This window comes from Lagopus leucura, unplaced genomic scaffold (assembly GCF_019238085.1).
Source record: "Lagopus leucura isolate 7727_CA_CO unplaced genomic scaffold, USGS_WTPT01 Super-Scaffold_100019, whole genome shotgun sequence".
Lineage (NCBI taxonomy): Eukaryota > Metazoa > Chordata > Aves > Galliformes > Phasianidae > Lagopus > Lagopus leucura.
In genome coordinates, this window is record NW_024962273.1 from 10,326,038 (window position 1) to 10,346,888 (window position 20,851).

Consider the following 20,851-nt stretch of genomic DNA (forward strand, 5'->3'; position numbering starts at 1 on the left):
ACTATTGACATGGATCTCAGCAAGCAATCTGCTATACATATATATATATATATATATATATATACACACATACAATCTGATATATATATATATATATATTTAGTAAGGAACTTGATTAGAGACACTGCACAGCTACAACAAGCTTCTCATGCTAGCTGTAAATTAGCAGTTTGTCATTCAGAAAAAGAACACTATTAACGACTGTTAATTGCCTTTTGAGACGTATGACCATTCCTTCTCACGCCTGTCACCCACTGCAATAACATGCCATAGAAATGAGACTGGCAGACTGTAAAAAGCCAAACCCTGCCTCACACTCAAGTCAAAAGTGAGGAAGTTTCTACTTCTGCTGTCCCACAGCAGCAGACACCTCACACATCCTCACTCTGAGCTGGATCGCACTACACAGCCAGAGAGAACAAAACTCTTTAGTGCACAGCAGCACGCTAATGGCAGCCACTGTCTGCCTGCTTTTCCCCTTTTTTAATGGAACATCATTCACCTTGGGGAAAAACCCCAGTTAGGTGTGCAGAACAGGTTTCACCTTTTTGCCAAGCCTAATGAAAGCCAGTGGAAATCTGCAGAATTCAGACCCCACCCAGCACGGCTGAAGTGGATTCCTCTTACACCCACGTCTCAAACACATTAACATGTAAAAGTTTTCCTTCCTTCAGCTGCAGACACTAAAATCAGTCCTCGAGAAAAGAGAATACAGCAACACTCAATTACAAGCTAGTGACATCAGCCCACTGCACGTTTCCACAGTTTCTAAAGATCAGGCTGGAAGCAAGAGGGATCCATCCTTATACAACATGCAGCACTTTAATTCCCTCAGGTGCTCTGCTGTTGTTCTGGCTGAAGCATGGCAACCTAAAAAGACAATTCTGCCTTGATGAACACGTATCAAGAAATGAACAACTCATCAATTTCAAATGCCATTCCAGAAATTCATTGTTAAATTGGACTTTTCTCTCCAATTTAAAGCAAACTCAGTTTTCAAACAAATTCCTGCTTTGCCTTTCTTAATGGAAAAAAAAAGAATCAAGAGATCTTGCATTTTTCCCATCTGTGAATTTAACATACATGGAGTAACTTTTACCTTTGGTTTCAGCAAATGAAGCACTGAGCTCCACTTTTTCCACAATGTCTCTTTGGTCCTGGAACTGTTTTTGTACGTCTTGTCCAGACACCTTCCTCATTGTTCAAGCATCCTCTTTAAGATGTGAGCATTTTCTCCTTGAATACTAATGCTTCATTCTGCAGGAAGGGTCTGTTTCTTTTCCTCTTTAATGTGTGGCTGATGTGTTTATCCACATTAAAACAAAGCTGGGTTAAACTGCTCACTTCATCAGGCAATTCTGAAAGCTCAGCACAGAAGTCCCTGCTTCACGTTCATCTACTGCTCCAGAAATTTCTGCATTTTAAATGACATTCCAGCAGAATTACACTAATTGCTGTAGCACTTACTTTCACAAGGTTATTACTATCAATTTTAATCACTCCAAAGGTAATAACAAAAGGTACCTTGCTGCTAAGTACAGTGAACAAAACTTCTGTTGTGCTTGCACTTCGCCAGAAGCTGAGTAATGTCAATGGGGATGATCAGCTGCAATCCTCCCTCAGAAAAATTGTCCTTGCAACAAGCAGTACAATTCTCAAAAGAAAAGCAGCTTTACATTGGCATAAAAAGACTTCATAGCTGAGATGTGGCCCCAGTCTTTCCTTTTAGCTAATGGGACAAAACTTGAAAAAAGAAAAATCAGTATTTCGGGCCCAATGTAGATTCCACAAAAGCACTTGATTGCAGATGGGCATAAACTGTGTTTGGAAACTCAGTGAAAGCAAACGTTCCCAAGAACAGCATCACCTACACTCGAAAGCTTTACAAACTGGAAACTAATCGCAAAGACAACTAGCGAGAGAGAACAACTACAAGGTCACATTTAAGTCATCAAAAATTGCTCCTAGTTTGATGGCTTCAGTGTCACGAGGTGCTGTTATGCACAAACTGGATGTCCTTTCATCAGCATCTACGGTGCTGATGTCCTGCTCTTCATAAGCTGTGTTTTCAAAACCAAACTGAAGCCAACAGTTTCCATCTGTTTCCCTGGCGTAATGCGGCACCACCAAAATAGCATCCTATTTTGCCTAAAAAGGTCTAGGACTTCAATTTAGGACTTGTTCTGGATTGAAAATAAAGCAAACTCTCAGGAACTTCACTCACATGTCCCGCGAGACAGTTGACAGAAGTGTTCCAGTATGAAATAGTAAGCACTAAGTTCAATCATATGTGACCCACTTGTACCAAATTGGACCCAAATCTACATTTACCCCACCCAGCCTCATCTAGGACACAAACAGACTTCTTCCAATATGAATCCCACAGTACAGCCCAGTTCCACTTCTCAGGGTAGGATGATATGGCAAAGAGATTCTGCCAGACACCACGCTCCAATTCCTGTCTGACAGAAATAGTAGGCACATTCTGATCCCCAGACAGAATATGTACTAGAACTCTCTTCAAATATAGACATGGGAGAAAGATCTTCAGAGGGAAAAATTCTCTTTATGATTTCTTATAGTTATTCTAACAAAATCTGCCAGTAGCAGCAGACATCCAGGCTATCAGGAGGAGTTTGAAATCTCTTGTAAATGTATTTGTTTCATCACATGTACGTTTTCCAAATAAACTCTGTAGGTATGAATACAGCAACTTCAAGTAAAATAATTCCTTGGGATCAATGTAGATCTTCTACTCAGTCAAAAAAGACAGATGAGCCACCATGCCAGAAGTGAAGTCACAGCAATAAGGAGAACCCCCAGTGAAGTCCCTGTCAACCAGGAACACACAATGGGGTGGGGGCAAACTCTGACCTAAAGATAAGACTATAAGCATCTTGTGAAAAATCCCAATAAAATTAAGAGACTCAAAGTACAGAATTTGGCCGCTCAAGTATTTCAGAGAGAAAATGGTCAGCGTCAAGGAAAACAGCTAAAAATGTAATGACTAAAGCAAATGCAGAAAATGCTAGGACAGAACTGTGAGAAGCAAAGCTAAATATTATGCAATTGAGAATTACTATGACAATCACACAACCACTTTCCCAATTCCCAAGCTGCACCATCTTTATGTGTGTTCTGATTGGTAAGAATCTAAGATAACACACTGACATTCTAACCAAACCGCTCCTTTCCGACTCATACTGTAATGACTCTTCTTGCTTTATGGTATCTCCATTTCCCTCCCCCCTCCCTCTACTTTCATTGAATTGTATTAGAATAGTTATTGTTCACCTTACTCTAGATATAAGAACTTGACTGCACCTGTTAGAAGGAAGAACAAGCAGTCACAGCCATGCCAAGAGGACATATGGTGCTTTTTTCTCATTTGCATCCATGAGGTCAAGATGCGTGATACTGTGCTCAGTGGACCCACACTGTTTTAGAATTATTCCAGCATATTAATAATCCCTAAAAAGTTGATGAGGAAATTACAGACTAATTCTTCAGTTCCACTAACATGGATCTTACCCTGGCCATGAACTCAGAACTCTAAGTTCTGAGGAAGCTCCTCAGAGTTTGTGCAGCAATTTAGAAGTTTGGTGCAGCAAATAAAGTAATCCTGGTTTTAAGAACTGAATGAGTTTGATCTGAGCTTCCAGTATAAAAATACGTAACTTACAAGTATTGAAATTTCCTCCCATATGTCAGCTAAGCATTCTGAAACATCTTAAATTCCTAACATCTACACTGCAAAAACAAACAGCATAAGGAACAGCTTAAAAAAAAAAATAAATCTGCATTACAAGTCTGTACAGATGTCATAAAATCTATCAGTCATAGACCAATTTTTTGCCTGAACAGACACATACAGCACTGAGTTGAATGGTGTTCATCTACAGATCAAAACACTGATTTCACAACTGATTTTAGCCTCTTTACTAACATACCTCCTGTTATTAAAACCTCCTGGTTTTGTTTCTTGGCTCCATAGGAAGCCAACTATTTTAGTTGTTTATGGATCATAGATTTGACTGTAGAGAGTCCTCATTCCACCCACAGCTCATCCAAGTGCACCAAATATTTCTTAACCCTTGCACAGCACCTTGGAGAGCACTGGCATGGGATGGTGGGACCTGCCTCCCTCCTGACTTGCCTTCTCAAATTGGGTGCGCCACCTCCCTCCCCACTCACTTTTCCTTTCTGCCTTATTTATCCAGACTACAAGCGCACAGAAACAGGAGCCAGTTCCACAGCCAGTAGCACAGCAGCTGCTAAGTCAGGTCTGCTCTTTACCTGGATGCTAGATGCAATAAAAAGGGGCACTGAACACATTCTAAACCTACAGATAGCTCAGATAGAAACATTTCTTTCCTTCTTCAGCTCAGCCATCAGCTTTCTGTTCTCAGCCCCAATACTTATTGGGGCATGAAGACATGGGTGAGTCATTTAATCAGTTCCTTCCATTTGATTAACTGCAAAGCAACATAAAGGGGTGTGTATGGATATACATAGTGTATACATAAAGGGGCACACAGCAACAGTCACAAACAGGTAGCAAAGTAGTTGGAGGGCTAAACCTCTTCATTAACTTTGAAGCTAAATCATAGATGCCCATTAACAAGTCAAGAGGACACACAAGATAACAAGCCTTCTGTGCAGTTCTCACTGCTGTGTTCCTGGACAAATTCTGACAATCTAAGCCATTTTAGCACTGAACAAGGGGGAGGAAAGCTTGTCTTTTCTCTACCCACTCATTTCAAGCACTCCCAATTGCACAGCAGGCTTAATTACCATGCAGCTAACCAAAGAGCCCTACCTGTGGCGACAGGGAGGAAAAAAAGGCTCTCTTGTACACATCTATCACAGAAGATGTTCTGTCATTATCTTAGTGGCACTTGTCCGTACCACCCAATGATGCATGAAATTTTTCATTTTGAGAGATTGAGGCATTTTGCTTTGCCAGGACGGAGAAGCAAGAAGCACCCAAGCAGCAAGGATTGGCAGCCACACTAAATACCACCCAGCCGATCTGCTGAGCGGGATGCTAAGTGCAAAGTTTCTACTCTTTGCCATCCTGCTTTGAGTCGAGGATGAAGAGAGGTAAGAGCCTTGACAATGTAATATCTAGGTGGCCCTTGTGTTTGCATGGAGGTTGCTGGAATCAGCATTTGACTTCCCTGTATGTGAACACGTTCAATATTTTAACATCTGAATGGACCACAAACAATAATTCTGACTAAGATCACCACAAAGGATGCCTTTTGTTTGGGGTACTGTAGCAGGTCTGAAATTCACGACATTTTAAAGGCTCCTGATCAGTTCTTCAGGTTCTTGTCATTCATCAATTACAATTTAAGAACTCCACCTCCCCAAACATTGAAAAGTATCGTAACAAATGTTTCTAGACGCAGCTGGATTTGAAATCTTGTATTCCAGGACACCAGCAGACTTTGCAAAAAGCAGAAGACCTCTCACTTTCAGAACACATCATTCCCTCAAGCTGAGTCACACGGATCTCCAGCTTTAGAAAGAGGAAGAAGTCTAAAAACCCTCCCTACAATAAATCTGCATGAGAAAGCTTAATTTGTAGCTTTTGAAGAAGTAGCATTGATCATATGCTTCTGCATAACAATTATGGTTTCAGCATGACTACAGAGGTACAGTAAGCACACACATGTGAGTAGCATTAAAAAAAAAAAAAAAAAAAAACACAACAAAAACAGAGCAGGAAATGACAGAAGAGCTCTGAACGTGACCAATTAGGGAATGGTTAAGCAAGCCACAATTTCCTTTGCCCTAGGATTATAACTAAAAAAGTGACAGAGGACAACATTACGTGTTTTCACATTTTCTGTCCCAGCTATAGAACTCTTTCCAGAAGAGTTTTCCAGAAGAGTACAGCCAGACAGGGCAGCCACACACACCCAGCTCACACCGCTGTCATGTGGCTATGCATCCTTCATCCCTAAAACCACACCAAAGGGAAGGACTGCATTCTGGCAGAGCAGCAGGCACAGATCTGCGATATCTGAGGGGCCCCAGGGAACACAAGCTGGTCATGTTCATGGGGCTTCAGGGAAAGGGAGTGCAAAGAAACTGCCCAACAAACCCTTTTGGCAGGCATGGCGCTACTGGGCTGCATCCTGCTTTAAGGTTTGGCCAACACAGAGCACTGGGACCTTGCTAAAGAGAAAGAAAAAAAGGACATTTATATTTAAAGAGACTCCCCAGTCTGAAGCAAGTTCATAGAAGCTGTGTTTCTTGATCTGTGGCTGTGAGAGAACTCAGGACACGTTACAGGCACCCTTTAGCCCCCCTGTCTGCTGCTGGCAAGCCAAGTTGTGCTCAACATGTCTCTCACTCACTTGGAAGATAATCAGAATGCTTTTTCTTTTTGCCTCCATTCTTTTTTTTCTCCTCATATCCCAGCCACACTACTCCCTTCTCTCTGCCACCTTTGCAGCAGCCACAAAGCGTGCAAAGAGAACAAAGAGCATAGGAGCTGCTTTGAGGGTCGTGGTATAAAGAGAAATGTTTGTGGAAGTATGGTACAGAGCAGAGATTGGGGTGATACCAACAGAAAGATACCTCCAGGAAAGGAAATCTGCCTGCAGCTCTGATTGATACTTCCCAATCAATCCAGCCCATCAGGAAGCATGGGAAGTGGTGCTGACAATCAAGCTGGTTTTGCAATGATGAATCATAGTGGTGTCAAGTTAATACAACTCATCAGATCCTAATTAAACCACTCTATGTTGCTAATCACTCTGTATCTCAAGCGATCTTTTGGAGCACGTCTCACTCCAATGAAGGTGGGCCAATCAATTCTCTAATGAGTCCTCACTTCTGCAAACACTTGCACAAATGCTCTGTGGACTTTCACTGTAGCCACAGCACACAAAATTAAGCAACAAATACTAAGTTGGGTTCAGTCTTCCCTTTCTTCTGATGGTGCAGAGAAAAAACACATCTACACAGACACATGCACACATAGCAACTCATCAAAATAAGTTCTTTATAATCAAGCCGATCAAATATCTACTCTAGTGGGATTTACCTACACTTGGCTCTTTAATGGCTTCTTTCATCTTTCCACACAGAAAAACAACACTTCATCTCCTTCCTTCCAAGATTTGTTAGTTTAGGAAAATTAATCCCTTTCACAGAATTTAATAGGTTTGGATCAGTATCGCTTAGGAGACAAAGAAACACATGCTGCTCAAACCATGCAATAGAGCATTTCCACGAGGCGAGAGAGAACAAGGCAAAAGCACTAAATTCACATTTAGCTTCCATTAAATCCAGAAGAGCCTTCTGCTGCTCTTGTTGGCCTCAACAAGACCTCTGTCATTAATATAAAAGCTACTAAGTAGAATCAGTTCCCGAAAAGCATACTCCTTGTAACCCAAGCATACTTCAGTTGAATGCCGTTACACCGTGCGTTCCTTTCTATTGGATCTCTATCACTCTGCCCATATATAAGCTATATATAAGCTTTCCCACAGGTTTTTGTTTCCTGTAGGCTGTACTAACCACCCAGAACCACGGTGTCTGTATAAACCATTTTTATTCTCAAAGTGTGTAAATCCTTTTAGCTTGATCTGAACATATTACATGAAAGTCTTACAATCTTACACCCAGTCTTATCCTGGGAATCCTTAGCCGAGACTCACATTTGACCTATGAATGATCAAATCGGTCATTCTGAAATACTGCCTCTATATCTTGCAGTCATACATCTGAGATAAGAAAAGTCTACTTCTGAGACCATGGTGAAAGAGAGCTGGAAATGTGCTTCTTCGCCAGAGATGAAAACTTCCAGACTTTAAAAAGTCTGAAAGCCTTTAAAGGCTCATGAGTCACTTGTTGTTGCCCTTCTGTTCTCCAAGAATCCATGTACTTACAATCACTTGGAACATTAAGAACTCTAAGTACTGCCATGAAAAGTCAGCACCTTGTTGCAAGTGTCACCATGGAAAGTATCTCACATTGCCCACTGACAGTGATATGAGACTAACAGCAACTAGACCTGCTGCAACTTTCTGAAATTAGTAGCAGCATGCTCCAATCTGTATTTACTGTCACACGGCCTGAGAGCCTGAATAACAGATCAGAACTCTGAGACAACAAGCACGATGGAAACGCCTGATGGAAAGATAATCTTCCCCATCTGCTGGTTTCACTGAGCCATTTGCAAATCCAACGGCCTCTGGAACTGCTTCCTGCTTACTCCCCATACTCAGCTCCACATCACTCAAAAATGGAAGGCATTTCACAAACACCCCCTAGATGACCAGGGAGGAGATGTTCACCTGAAGTCCTCTTTCTTCTGTCCCAGTGACCCTGGATGCCCTAAAAGCCAGATCAGCTTTTGCGTGTATGCAGCACAAAGTGACAATGAGGGAACTTCACGTATGAAGGCTGCTACACAGAATTCTGTTTGTCCACCGTGTGTAGCTTATTTTGTACAAAGAACAGTTATTAAGACCTTCTTACACGAGTAAAGCCCGATTTACTGCTCTCATTCAATATTCATTATGATTTTGTCAGACTGTATTAAAGGATTTAACCTCAAAATTCCCTGGTGAAAAATTATCAAAAGCTTCAAAGGACAGAACCAGAAACCTAAATGATATATGAGACAGCAGAGAAATCAGGAGCTTGATATTCAGAAGAAGAAGAGTTATTTATACAAGTCAAAACATTAATGGTTTCAAAATGAAAGCCAATCTCCACCAGAAAAAAAAAGAAGTTATATTATTGAAATTTTCTCTCCATTTTATAATTTAATCACTGGGATAACAATACTAGGCAAATTTAATTTTAGCAAAAAAAAAGCTACTAAGGATATCTATACAACCCATGTAAGTGTATACCATTTCACAAAAAAAGGATCAAGAAATAAATTACATTTCACTTTTACCAGTAATAAGCAACGTTTATTCAAACTCGATACAAGATAAAACTGTATTCCAAAAGTTAATGAAAAATACCACCATTCTATTAAATTAGTTTAATGTAAATTATCATAAATTATTTCCTTCTTCATTGCCTTTTCTTGATTACACGGGAACATAATGAAGACTGATATTATATATTACTTCTGTGTCTCACATTGTGACTATGAACTTAACTCATAAGACGACCAGCAGACCAGATCCATAACTCAAGTATTTAAGCTTTAGATTTCAAGAGGAGTTGAGAGATAGAAACACCCTAATGGACCCGCACATGTGTTCAGAGTTCCCAGGAAATACTCCAGGCACAAAACATCCTTAACCACTCGAGCATCGGGTGACAAGCTGTGGCTAATTTTAATCTTGTAAACACCAAGGGTCCATCCAACAGCACACTGAAATCATTTCCCATTTGATTTAATTCATACTGATTCTCTGAAGATAATGATTATTTTAAAAGGGCTCCCTTCTCCTATTGCTAAAGGAAACATATCCAATGTGACATTTTGCTCCCCTGCACGCACACTTCTTGACCTTTCTTTACCAAGAAACAAAACAACAAGAACAATAAAAACCCCCCTCCTGAAAAATGGCATAGACTGAAAAATGACGTTAGCAAACATAATTCCTCCTTTCAACACACAGCCAGCCCAGTCCAAGACCGGGAAACGTTATGGGTACCACCTCTGCCCCTATGACAGCACCCTAAAAAACAGAGCTTGGAAAGCTGTTGCCAGCTTCCCAAGGCAGAGGACAGTGGTGCAGGCATACACTCAGGCAGGGGAACAGGGCTCAAACCCAAAGAACTTCCAACTGTGAGCCCTGCTAAATGTCTGAAAAGTAACGCATTTCTAAGAACATGAGCTCGGCAACATTGCAAATGATATTTCAATTTACACACCCCAGCAAAATACCATGCGAGTGCTAAGGCTTTTGAAGACTCATTAAAATGCTGCATTATCACCCTTCACAGAAGTTCGTCTATTCCTACCAAATTTGCTCAGACTGTATTTTGCTAATGCAGTCTCGTGAAGACCATCACTACAGATGAAAACTCACTCTCAATTTTCAAAGAGCCAGGAAATCACTACAGGTCTACAGAACGCATCTGGTGAGCCAAGAGGGAGGAGGTCACAAAAAAAAAAAGAAAGCCCTTTCAGGTTAAGAAACCAAAAAAGCGTAATGGGAGCATCTCAGACTCCTACTATCCAAAATACAGTAACAATGGTTGCTTGTTCAGCACATCTTTTACTAAAAATAAATGCTGCTATCCTCTCTTCCCAGGAACACCCCATGCTTCTCTGAAAAGCTGTGCTACAGCTAAATCCCACAAGAAAGACTTCTACAAGTCACACTGTTAATATGCCCACTGCAGAATATTCAACCTTCCAACTTGAATTCAATTAAAAGGGGGAAAAAAGAAACAGATTTCCATTTCAAGCTATATGCTACACCAAACAACTGAAAAACCAAGAAGTTAAACACTTTTGGACTTGATCTGAAGCATCGTAACACCAACTCACTTCTCTGACAGCAGGCAGCTCTGTACTGATACCTGGTAGGAACACCTCTGACTGTGAAGCACAGGACTATCTAAAAGCAGAACCTCCTCTCACAGACCCTGACATGCATCATCCACAGTGTCATACTTCTGATACATGCCAGGTTTTAAATGTTGACACTTCACAAATACATTTTTTTCCTGACAGCTTCCTTACTAGCTAACTCCAATGACAGATGATTGAAGCCCAGAGAGTAAATGGCGCCGTCTCTCTATATTTTTGGTACAGAGAGTAAATTCAGTATAATGACAAGCACTTGTACCCCTAAGCAAGTGAAATACTGCTCTTGCAAGGTCACACCCAGTCAACTTGACAGCCTCAGAGCCTTGCTCCTTCTGGGACACACATCCTACCCCTCCTGATGAGGCAGCACCAGTGGGATGGTGCAGAGCCAGGCATATTGGCACTCCTCACTCCATCAGGATAAGGAGAAAGCACTACATTCTCCAAGGGAATCTTCAGCAGCTCCAAAAACAGCATGAAATGCAACAGGGCCCCCACAAAACCTGCTGCTGCACAAAGGACATGCTGTGCATGAAACCAATGAACTAAGATTATCATGAAGGCTATAAAATGGAAGTCTTGCAACAAGGACAGCAACATGGCAATAGCAATGAAGTAGTTCATATGAGTATCTCCACTGACTGCAGAATTAAAACAATAACAAGGCAATTATTTAAGATATTCCAGTATTTTAACATCAATCAGAATCAACTCCATAGAAAATAAATTAAAATGCACACTCAGTTAGAATCGTAAAATCATTAAGGTTGAAAAGACCTCTCACATCACCTAGTGCAATCATCAGCCCATCCCTGCTATGCCCACTAACCACATCCCTCAGTGTCACATCTCCAAGTTTTTGAACACCTCCAGAGACAGACTCCACCACCTCCATGGGCAGCCTGTTCCACAGCCTCACCGCCCTTTCTGAGAAGTTTTACCTAACATTCAGCCTGCTCCATCAGCACTAGTTCAAGTTCAGTTTCATTTCCTTCACAGCACAAGCAGAGCTGTCATTTTCATCATAGAAAATAAAATAACTAACTTGAATTTCAAGATAATTAACACCACTGTTACACAGCAATGTCTAAGTAGGCACTGTTGGCTTAAGCTCGAATTGCTTGAATGATGGCAGCAGAGCCACCATGGACTCATTTGGAGAATGTGTTTTCAGACCAACAGATTACATTCCCCCAGTGTCACTTCAACTGTAGGAAAAGCAGTTCCAACCTCAAAGCATGAGCCTTCTCTGCTACATCTTTTCTCCCTCCCTTCACTACACACAAACGAGCTATTAAACCCTACATAAACAGAATGAGCAGCACTTAGCATCTCCTGATAGGGATCTATTTAAACAAGAATTAAAAGACTGAACGTTTCTGTGGATTTAGGCCTAGAAGCTCAAACCTGCACACGTGTGTTTTGTCTCATCACCTCAGTGATCCCTGGGGTGACTGGGAACAAACTCCAGGGGTCATGCAGAAGTTATGCAAATAGAAATGAGTTTATCAAGATGCAGCAGTCACCATGAGATGTTCTTAGAGGTCTTTTCCAACCTCAAGGGTTCTAAGATTCTATGAAACTATAGAATCACCATTTCACAGCAGAGGAAATCACGCAATCATAGAACCAATGAGGTTGGAAATGACCTCTAAGACCATCTACAGTCCAACCGTCCGCCTACCAACAATACAGCCCACCAACCATGTCTCTCAGTGCCACATCTCCATTTTTCCTGAACACCTCCAGAGATGGCGATTGCATCACCTCCCTAGGCAGCCTATTCCAATACCTCACACCATTGCTTCTGAGAAGAAATGTTTCCTAATATCCAACCTGAACCTCCCCTGGTGCAACATGAGGCCATTCCCTCTCACCCTATCGCTGACTTTACCTTAACAAACACCTTTACACAAAAACCTAAAAGCTGACTGTCAGAACACAGAATGCACACAGAATGCCACCATTTCCATGGCAAACACCTGCACACACGCCAAAGCAAAGACCAACACCTCCACGTGAACTTAAAGCTCCAAGCTCTGCAACATCTCCAAACACCGGCCTCACAAACTGCTTTGGACTCATTTATGCACGTGCTGCATCCCTAAAGCTGCACTCTCGATGGCCCTGGAGCATCAGTCCTCACCGAGGTCACCTCACCCACCTTCACCGTCCGCCCGCCCGCCCTCGCGGCTCTCAGCAGCCGGGCCCCGCCGTGTCCCCGCCCGACCCGGCCCCGCCGCCCCCCGCAGCGCTCACCCTTCTTGTCCATCAGCCACATGAAGAAGAAGCAGGGCACGAAGCCGATGGGCCCCCAGAAGACGAGCAGGGCGATGTCCCAGCCGCTGAAACCGAAGGCCAGGCGGGCCGAGTTCTGGATGGGGCCCCAGCTGTTCCACACCAGGCCCTGCGAGAAGCCCAGCAGCGAGAAGAGCAACAGCACCAACCACCGCCGCCCGTACACGCGGCCCGCGGCCGGCGCCAACCGCCGAACGGGAACCGGCACGGCCGGGCCCCCCGCCGGCCCCCGAGGCTGCGGCCGCCGCTGCGCTGCCGTTGGGGGCGGCGGGGGCCGCAGGAGCGGCTGCCGCTCCTCCGCGCTGCTCCAGCCTAAGCCCATCTGCCGGGGCGGCCCGCCGGGGCGAAGGGTAGGGGGCCGGGGACGCCCGCACTTGAAGCCCGGAGCGCGGCGGCGCTGCCCCGGCCCAGCACAGCCGCATGCGCGGTCGGGGAGGGCCGGCGGCCGCCTCCTTCCTCCGGCGGCGAGGGGAGGAGGAAAGCGGCGCCGGGGAGGGGAGCGCGGCCGGGGGACGCCTCGTGGGGCCGGTCCGCTCCGGGCTAGGCCCGCTCGGCCGTCGGTGAGGGCGGTGCGGAAGGGAGCGGAACGGCTATGGCCGGGGTGGACAGCGGCGGCCCCGCCGCGCCCGGTAGGTGCCCGCCGGCCCGGGGTGCGGCCCTGCTGGGCGAGAGACGCGGTTTAGTTAGCTCGTCTGCTGAGGCCTGGTGGCTGTGCCCCGGCTCCCGAACCCGCAGTTACTGCGGAAGGCCCGACCTCGTCTCGCACCGCAGGGTTCCAAGTAACCTTTTGTTTCGTTCCAGGAGACGAGTGCGTTAAGGCTTGAAGGGGGCTGTTTTGCGGTTGTGCCTCTTAGTATCTAGAAGTGCACGGGATGGATGGAGCGCGCCTAAATGGGTGTCTGTGCCTCGCAGCTGTCAGAGCTGTGCTGTAATGAAGAGGATAAAAATCAGCTATGGACTGGATTGGAATAAAAACCCCACCAGGGTTCGGTTACTGCCTGCACGTAAATCCATTTTAAGAGAATTCAGATGAATATACGGCCGTGTGAGCTGCGCTGAGCTCATTAGGAACTATTATCGTTTAAATAGGCTGAAGTATATGTTCATTTAATTAGGTTGTATGAGTATTTATCTGTATATCTACCATCTGCACTTGTCATAAAATTAATGGCTCATGCGCTGCACAATGCTTCGTCTCCCTTAAAAAATGACGTATTTCTGTTTGGCTCGCGTAGGAATTCTGTCACAAAGATTGGTTTGATAAATGCCCGTGTGCTTAATTGGGAAGAGCTAAATGGTGGGACCCACGCGGGCTGGTTTTAGATGGCAATGCTAATGCTGTAATTCTGATAATACATTGGCAGCACATGATTGAAATTCAGACATCGTGCCCAACCCACGGCTTTGCAGCCAAAACCACGTATTCCCATAAATACCCCTCTCCCTCCCCTCCAGAAAACCCAAACATACAGACATTGCATATTGTTTAGCCCATCTAGTTCTGTTTGCTCGACTGCAAAGGGACTGGAAGCTGCAAACACTAAGGGTGGGAAAAGGAAACGAGTATCAGCTGAAATCATCAGAAATGTGATCAAAATGAAAGTAAGGTTTTAGCTAGAAAACTTCAGGATATTTTCAAGGGAAAATAAAGTTTATGCACAAATAAATAACAGAAGAATGTAAAATGAATGCAAAGTAAAATTTAGGCTTGCCGTGTACAATTATGGTGAGAAAAATAAAATACAGTAAAAATACTGGATGAGGTTCAGCCTTGATTATGACTGATGTGTATTCCGCAGTGTGTTGGGGTTCCAAGTCAGATTAATTCCCCGTTTTGCCTGGCAGTCTTTATACTTTACTGCTTCAGTGTAGTTCAGCCCATGCCAAAATATTCTCTCAATTTAAAATGGCCATGTTAGTACTATAATTTAATTGATTTGGTGGCATCGTGCCAAAGACAAAGTGCTGTCATTTGCAGAAGTAAACAAAGTAAAAAAATGTTTTTCTCTGAACATTTTTCAATTAACTGTAGTAATTATAGTGATGTCTTGTTTATTCTAGTAGCAGAAATAAGGAAGGTGAGGCTTTGCAGTGTTCTTTAACTGCAAAATGTGCCTCTTGCCTCCAATACCTGTATAGAAAAATGAAAACTTGAATATAAGCAGGATAATTCTTTGATAACTTATCTAAGTCACTTCACCATATGACAGTTTTAAAGATATTTTGGCTCACACATGACCCAGCAGGAGAGGGAGGTTTCTGAGAAACTGACAAAAGAAAGGGGGCATTAAAATAGACTTGGAAAATCTCGGTTTATTTACTACTGGATTAATCATGTTTTGAATAATTTATTTTAACTGCCTGATTCTAAATCGCTCCATCTTTCTCATAGCTTTACAACCCATACGCAGATCTTTCAGTCATGGCCTGACCTTTTCTGTTCCAGCTATTTAATTAACACAGTGTAATATTCTGTGTGAATTATTCTTGTTTGCAGGATATGGTACTGTTTAAATTTGTTAATGTAAAGGAGCAGTGCATTGTTGATAAACTGTTGGAAACCAAATTAGCTTTATCTTGCAGCTAGCTGATTGCATTATTTCACTCATGGGCATAATACTTCTCCAAATATGCTAATTTCACTCTTTTCACCGTGTGGTGACATTTTTACTGTTCTCATTACTGACATTTGTAATATGTGGGGTGGGGAAATCTTTTTTTGCTTTAACCTCATTATAATGTAGCTAAAGAGATTTGAATATTATCAGATGAAGTGCACATATTACTCAGGCAAGTGGAAAGGTTATTTCATCTCCTGGCCCAGAACCTAAATGCCTATAACAGGACTTGCATGGACTTAGGGCTTCTAGATTGAAAACTGTGATACAGAGCACCATCCTGGTTATCAGCTACACAGCCACAATAGCATATCCATTGGTAGGTACCTCCATTTCAAACCTGAAAGCTCCCAAGGTTGCATCTCCATATTCATGCCTACCTGCCTGTATGCAGCCTAAACCCTCCGGAATTCATCCTAAGAGGAGCTGGTGGCCTCTAGCTGTGATAGACTAGTAGTGATGGGAAAAAATTACATGACTGAAGCTGTTAGAGCTGCCAATTGCTCATCCCATCCCTGAGGCACACCCGGCTGATCCATTTAGGAATTGGCATCCAGACTGTACTGCTTTCAGCTTGTCTTTAAAAAGATAAACTGAAGGTTTTTACACATTCGTTGTAACCCTGAGGCACCTGGAGAGCCTAATTCAGCTTAAACACTCCTATCGTGTGGTGGTTAAGCTGAGCAGTCCAGGAGGGTGTCCCCCATGAGGGAACTCCTAATATTTTGAATATTCCCTCCAGCATCCAAAAAGAGGCCTGTTTTCCAAGGATTTCCCTCAACTTCTAGGCTTTGGTTGGAGTTGTGACAGTATGGTGTCAGAGTTCTCATACATAGCACTTGAGTGGCAGAGTGATGCAATGGTTCTCTTCTTCACGTTCTGCCCTTGCACAGACCTTTGAAGAGTTATGGACAAATCCTGTCCTTCCCTCATGTTATTTTGACATTCCCTTCCTTCTGGTTACACAGCAGGATCTGCTCTGTTTTTGGCTTATTTTGGCATCTTCAGTCTGCAAGCTGTACCTTTCTCAACTTTCAGTGAGAGGTAGCTAGACTCCTAGCTCTACAGTCATCCAATGATTCCTTTATACTTTGAGACAAAATCTTTTTACATTACTTCCTTATTTTGTTTTGTTTTTCTGCTATCAAATAAAGGAAAATACGGAAGCCGGACAGTTTAAATTCAAATATCAGTATTTTCCAGTAGATATTCATTTTTACCTTTAGTCTGGAGCCTGTGCATGTCCACACTGTACAGTGACCATTACAGGTGAGATGATCATAGGTTTGTGCTTAGCCAGATCCCATTGCAGTGTCCTTTGGGTAGATGTGAGGTAGCTTATTGTTCTATGTGAAGTCGACTTCGGTGGTTGGCTAATAAAAGGCATCTCACCAGATTCCCTGTACACCATGCTGTGGGTTCTTCAGCTCTTGAAAGTAATATGCAAAAGTCAGATTCAGGTCTTCAGTATTTTAGAGAGGTTATATGGGAGCAGAAGTTCAGTGGGCCATGGTCCCAATGTTCTTCCACTTCATTCAGAGTTACTGAATAGTTCTTCTACTTTATTTGGAGCTCTAAGAAACTGCAAACATCAGTAGAATATTTTCATCTCACAGTTGCATTAGGGAAATCAAACTCTGAAGATTGATGATTTCCTGTCTTTCTAAAAACCTAAGAATGATGGAAATGAGCTGGGTCACACCAGGATGCTAGGCCTGATTTGGGAATACAGAGTGAAAATCTCCACGTTTTCTTGAGCTGGGACTGCCTCAGTATTGGTCTCATAATCTCTCTGATGCCAGCAAGAAGAGCTAGTCAATTTGCTGTGGCACTGGTCTGTGCATTGTGTCGCTGGTGAATGTGTTTCTCATTTCTGATCAGACTTTGACATTGTTCTCCTGTTGTCTCACATCATAGCAGCAAGGAGCCACTTAGCCCTGCTGCAATGATCTCAGCGTTAGGATGCTTGCATATGCACAATTCTGTTGTCTGGCCAGTCATGCACAGCTGTCATACAATAGGTATGCTATGACACCACTAACAACAGCTTGTTGTATGGAAAGTTGTGAAAGGAACTATTTTCAGAAGAAACAGAGTTTCTTCTGTGTTGAATATTTCTATTAAGAAACCTGTCTAACATTAATGAAAAGTTAAGATTGAACGTCAAGTTACAAGAGCTTGGTGATTCAGATTTTAGTGAGCAGTGTTAGGTCAAATGTGTCCTTAGCTGTATTAGAGCAAGATTTTACATTCCTTATGTGAACTCCAAGATTCAAAACAAAACATAGAAAGAAGTTCTTCAAAGACAATTTCCCCTTTGTTTCTGATAACAAGTACGTAAGAAATACATCCCCAGTGCGTTGTTGGATGAGAACCTTTAGAAAAGCAAATAGCAACTTATAACAAAGGTTTAGCTGACTTCTGCTTTAGCCATGACAAAAGAAATAGTCTAAACAGATGTAGCAATAGCTAAGCTTTTAGCTTTATTTCCTGTAATATTGGCAATCCCAGAATCTCATGCCTCATTTGTGCACAGTAGTAATTGTGCACTTCAGAAACTTTCTGGAGGCTCACATGGTGAATCTTCCCAGTTTCTTTCAGTGTAATAATCTGTGTAATTCTAAAATATTTCTGTTAATCCTTCAAAGATATAATTTCATTTGGACAGTTGTAACTCCAAAGGACTCTAGTTGGGAACTAATCAGACTGTACATTCTACGTTCATAATAATGAACAAAGTCCTGTATACTTCTGCCATTCCCTTTTGTCACATTCTAAAGGCTCAGTTGCATTATTGACTAGTTACAGGAAAAATGTGTTTTTAGAATACTATTGACTATTATTGACTACTTACTGCAATAGCTTATGGGAAAGTGCTATATTTTACATTTCATTTCTTTTGTTGCTTCCACTTTGAAGTTCTTGTCAATTAAGTTTGCAGCACAGGACAACAATATACTCAGAATTTTTGGCACTGAATATTATGCAGTGTATTCATCAATTTAAGAGTAGTGCATTTGTATTTACTACTAACAAGGAATAGGAAAAGTAATAGAAATATACGTTATTTACAAGCAGATTATTTTTTTCTTAGAAACATAGATGCCAGTTCTGTGGTGCATTAATTCCCTTACTTCCAAGCATAATGTTATACTCAGTTTGCATTAAATTTCTCACATTAGGAAGGTTGTGAAAAACATCTATGAGTGCCTGTGAAGCATTGGGAAGGAATAGGGGTGCTACCGAATTTGCCCAGCAGCGTGAGTGTGATTTCCATGCCAAACAGGCAGAAAGGTGGTTCAACAGTAGCCTGGCTTAAGAAAGAAGTCCACCCTGTTGGATAAACTCTTTTATATCCTGTTGGAAGGCTCTGGCTGAAGGCCATGGTCTTTTCCTTCAAAAGCAAATGAAATTCAATTTGTCTGACAAGTGCTGCAGTCTCATTATGCTTCACTGTACTTTCAGCAATTTTGCCAATAAGATGTATACAAAGTTCATTGCAAATATATTTAATATCACTTACCTCAATTGTATGTCTTTTCATTTTCCTCATTTTGGGGGATGTGGAGAAGGGGGAATTTGAAATGCCAGAGATGAAGGCAGGAGTTACAAGGACAACAGGGGAGAGGAAGGCATTTCTCGTACTAGAGGAGACCAGGAGAAGTGAGGTCTGTTCAGCACCTTGTTAACTTTGGACAGATGAAACTGCTTTCTAGAAGTGCAGTACAGCATGGGAGCAGAACAGGACAGAAGCTTTCTAGGAAGAGACTCAGGGGATGTAGGAAGGAATTTCTTAAGTTCATGCATGATCTGCCAGTCCCTGCCAGTGTATTCAGCGTCCTGCCTCATTCTCCACCCTAAGAAGTCTGGTAGCAATTCCCTTTTCTGTATCTTAAGGACAGTTTGTGGTTTGAGGGCATAGCCCATGCTCTTATCTTCATGTCTTGAGTCACATGGGCTTGCTGTAAGAAAAAGTGAGGTGCTGCAGCAGGGCTGAAAGGTAAGTGCAAATACAGCTTCCTCTGCACTCCCAGAACTTTCCTGAGAAAGACAGACTGATCTTTTATTTTGTTCCCCTTGCTCAGGGGAGAACAAGGAAGGGTGTGCTTCCTTCAGGCTACCGGAGTCTTTAGGTGCCTGTCTTACCAGTGCAGAAGGGTGTTTGACCAGTATGTCCTGATAGGCTCCATGTAACAGCTATCCTACAGTAACCAAAATATCCATGCAAATCTAGTTTTGATGCCCCTGGGCTGAGCTGTCCGTGCAGTGCTGCCATACCCAGAATCAAAAGTTGTAGTGGACAGCAATAAGTGGTCAGGAGGAAGTACCTGGCTGTTGGTATAATATATCCTGAAAACTACTTGTTTATATTTAGGTGCACTGTTTGCCCAGATTAGTCTGATTATAGTGCAGAATGTTGCAATCACATGAAGATTTTTTTTCATTTACAGCTTTAACGTACTGAGAAGTCATTAAGTCTGACCTTAAAACCAAGTCACTTCTCTTTGGTTTGGGGAATTCTGCCATCCCCCATTCCTAGTTGTTGGATTTTTAAGACTATGGAAGTTAGATTTCTTGAGTGACTTGACTGCTCTGCATTAACCCCTTCAAAATACCAATTTTTTTCTTTTAATTTTTTATGCATTACACTTTTTTTGTTTTTCTTTTAAAGAAATAAGGATGATGAAGCTTTATGGATTTGAAAGAAAAAAAACAGAAATTGACAATGCTTATACCAAATATGCTATCAGGATTGCACTTCCTCTTTTAGAAAACAATTTTAATACCTCTCAATTAAATCATATATTTAAGCAGCAGGGTGTTTTGGCAGAAGCCAATTACCACTCACTAATGAACCCTCGTAGTTTGCTAAATTATTTTAAATGAATGAGAGTACATTTAGCTTCCTAACGATAGTGCATTTAACTTCTGAAACAACTTTGATCAAGTCCACTTTTCTTCAGACTGCCTGCTGTGCTAAACTCTTTATTCCCAAACCCCACTCAGTTAATCTGAAAAACTGTTAATCAGAAACATAAAATTAGTTTTCCTCTTAGAAACACAAAGTCTACTGGAAAGTACTTAGCAAATTCGTCACTATTCTTTTCCTCCTCTCAGTGCTGAAATCTGGCCGACTCTTCATATTTGACAACACTTTAGGTAAAGATGACTGGAGAGCTTTGTTTTTCTAATTGGAAGATCTCTGTTTCACACTGTGTTACCTTTCCAAAGAACACCTACATGTTTCGCCAATTATTTGAGTTGTCACAGTTACAAAACTAGGGTAAAACTTGGTTCAGTTTTTCAGTTCCTGGTTGGATATTATACATGGCCTGCATAAAGTCACAACATTAGGCAAATGGTTCCTGCTTCTTTTGTAATGTGAAGCCATGCCATTTGTTGAGTGTGA

At 42.2% G+C, this 20,851-nt stretch overlaps 2 protein-coding genes across 2 annotated transcripts in view; one reads left to right on the top strand and one right to left on the bottom strand.

The window, feature by feature from the left end:
• Positions 1–13,160, bottom strand: part of SLC49A4 (solute carrier family 49 member 4) — a 58,267-nt gene extending 45,107 nt beyond the window's left edge. The window contains exon 1 of the mRNA XM_042877858.1: positions 12,785–13,160. Within this exon, the coding sequence (XP_042733792.1) occupies positions 12,785–13,145 (361 nt within the window). The 5' untranslated portion in view covers positions 13,146–13,160. The remainder of the gene's footprint in view (positions 1–12,784) is intronic.
• Positions 13,161–13,357: 197 nt separating this feature from the next.
• Positions 13,358–20,851, top strand: part of HSPBAP1 (HSPB1 associated protein 1) — a 32,751-nt gene continuing 25,257 nt past the window's right edge. The window contains exon 1 of the mRNA XM_042877814.1: positions 13,358–13,452. Within this exon, the coding sequence (XP_042733748.1) occupies positions 13,416–13,452 (37 nt within the window). The 5' untranslated portion in view covers positions 13,358–13,415. The remainder of the gene's footprint in view (positions 13,453–20,851) is intronic.